Consider the following 1,793-nt stretch of genomic DNA (forward strand, 5'->3'; position numbering starts at 1 on the left):
CCGAAGACGCTGCACAAGTGATCAGCAAACACACGTGTCGCTCAACCAGAAGGAACAGGATTCCTTGGATGCTTTCCAGATCCGCCTGGCTTTTTCTTTTTCTCTCTCTCTCCCTTTTTTTTTTTCCCTCCCCTTTCCCTGGCTGGCTCCAGGTTTTACTTCTGGTTGCCTGCGAGGGCTGCTTTTGCTCCTCCCTTCTGAAATCCTATATTAACTGTGGCCAAAGCCGGGGAAGAAGCACAGCTCATTGTTGGCGAGGGCTGATGAGCCTGGCGGAGGAGTGAGGAGGGTCGGAGGGGCCGGGGGAGCCCTCTCTATGCGGGGCGGCTCCCGCTGAGCGATCGCAGAGCCCGAGGACGAGAGAGGAGAAGGGGAGACGAGGCAAGTGTGCAGCCGGGGGGCGGGGGGTGCTGTTCCCCAACGCCTTGCGCTCCCTGCACGGCTGGGGAGGTGGCTGAGCGGAGCAGCGAGGGGACGTCTCAGCATCGGGGACTTCTAATCCCCTTACATCTGCGTTACATAAAGAGGAGGACCTGGAGGACTTAATTCCCCAAGTTGCTGACAGCGGCTAGGTGGGACTTATTTGCAGGGCAGCAGCGTGGCGAGCAGGGCTGCAGGAGTTGGGGTGGGGAGGCTTGGCTGGACGTGCAAAGCGGGGCGGGATGTTGCACTGCAGAGTTGCTCCTTTTAAAGGCGATCGGGACTCGTAGTAGAGAGGATCTCTTGTATGAGACCAACAAGATTTTTGCACCCCCCAAAAATTGTCTTTAATTGCAAGCTTTTAAAGGGGCTTTTGGGCGAGCTCGCCCCCCACCCCGGCGGAGGGGAGGCGGGCTGCCCGCCAGGCGGGGCGCACACCTCTGGCTGATGCAGCCCCCCACCCCCTTCTCCCCCCTTGCTAACTTTCTAGGTGGGCAATGGCAGAGCACATGATGGCCATGAATCACGGGCGCTTCCCCGACGGGCCCAGCGGGCTGCACCACCACCCTGCCCACCGGATGGGAATGGGGCAGTTTGCTAGCCCGCACCACCACCACCAGCAGCAGCAACAGCAGCAGCAGCACTCGCAGTTCCTGGCGCCGCCCGTGGCCAGCCCCGCGGGGCAGCTGACGGCCAGCATGCAGCTGCAGAAGCTCAACAACCAGTACTTCAGCCACCACCCCTACCCGCACGGCCACTACATGCCGGACTTGCACCCCGCGGCCCACCAGCTCGCCGGCCCGGGCCAGCATTTCAGAGACTGCAACCCCAAGCACGGCGGCGGCGGCGGCGGCGCCTTGTCCGCCCCCGTGCCCCACGGCCCCGCGGCCATGCTGCCTCCCAATGTCATAGACACCGACTTCATCGACGAGGAGGTGCTCATGTCCCTGGTCATAGAAATGGGCTTGGACCGCATCAAGGAGCTGCCCGAGCTGTGGTTGGGACAGAACGAGTTTGACTTCATGACAGACTTCGTTTGCAAACAGCAGCCCAGCAGGGTGAGCTGCTGACTGACTGCAGGCAGACAAAGGACTTGGGAGCCCGTGCGGATGACAACATTCCCTTAGACACAGGACCCGGCTTCCCCGCCTGCACAGGCTGAGGAGCTGGAGCCCAGAGTCAACTAGAAGCTTGTAGAAATTGATTTGGGGTTTGTTTTTGCTTTCTGTCTCTCTCTCTCTCTCTCTCTCTCTTTTTTAATGCTGCCACTCTTCTTTTGTAGCTCTGACACTCACTTCCCTGCCTGTAGGAATAATTCCTAGCTAACAATGCCTTTGGCCATTTGTTCCCCTCTCTTTCTTTCCCCCTCTTTC

The 1,793-nt window shown here is 59.7% G+C and overlaps 1 protein-coding gene across 2 annotated transcripts; it reads left to right on the forward strand.

Annotated features, from left to right (window-relative positions):
• Positions 1–6: 6 nt before the first annotated feature.
• On the forward strand, positions 7–1,763 carry CITED2 (Cbp/p300 interacting transactivator with Glu/Asp rich carboxy-terminal domain 2). 2 transcript variants are annotated; one of them, XM_006020666.3, is made up of 2 exons: positions 7–381; positions 911–1,763. In XM_006020666.3, the coding sequence occupies exon 2, from the start codon at positions 918–920 to the stop codon at positions 1,488–1,490; it is 573 nt and encodes a 190-aa protein (XP_006020728.1). In that variant the 5' UTR covers positions 7–381; positions 911–917; the 3' UTR covers positions 1,491–1,763. The 2 variants fall into 2 exon arrangements, with proteins under 2 accessions (XP_006020728.1, XP_025056110.1); XM_025200325.1 differs by lacking the exon at positions 7–381 and adding an exon at positions 388–572.
• The last annotated feature ends 30 nt before the right edge of the window (positions 1,764–1,793 follow it).

This window comes from Alligator sinensis, unplaced genomic scaffold (assembly GCF_000455745.1).
Source record: "Alligator sinensis unplaced genomic scaffold, ASM45574v1 scaffold542_1, whole genome shotgun sequence".
Classification (NCBI taxonomy): domain Eukaryota; kingdom Metazoa; phylum Chordata; order Crocodylia; family Alligatoridae; genus Alligator; species Alligator sinensis.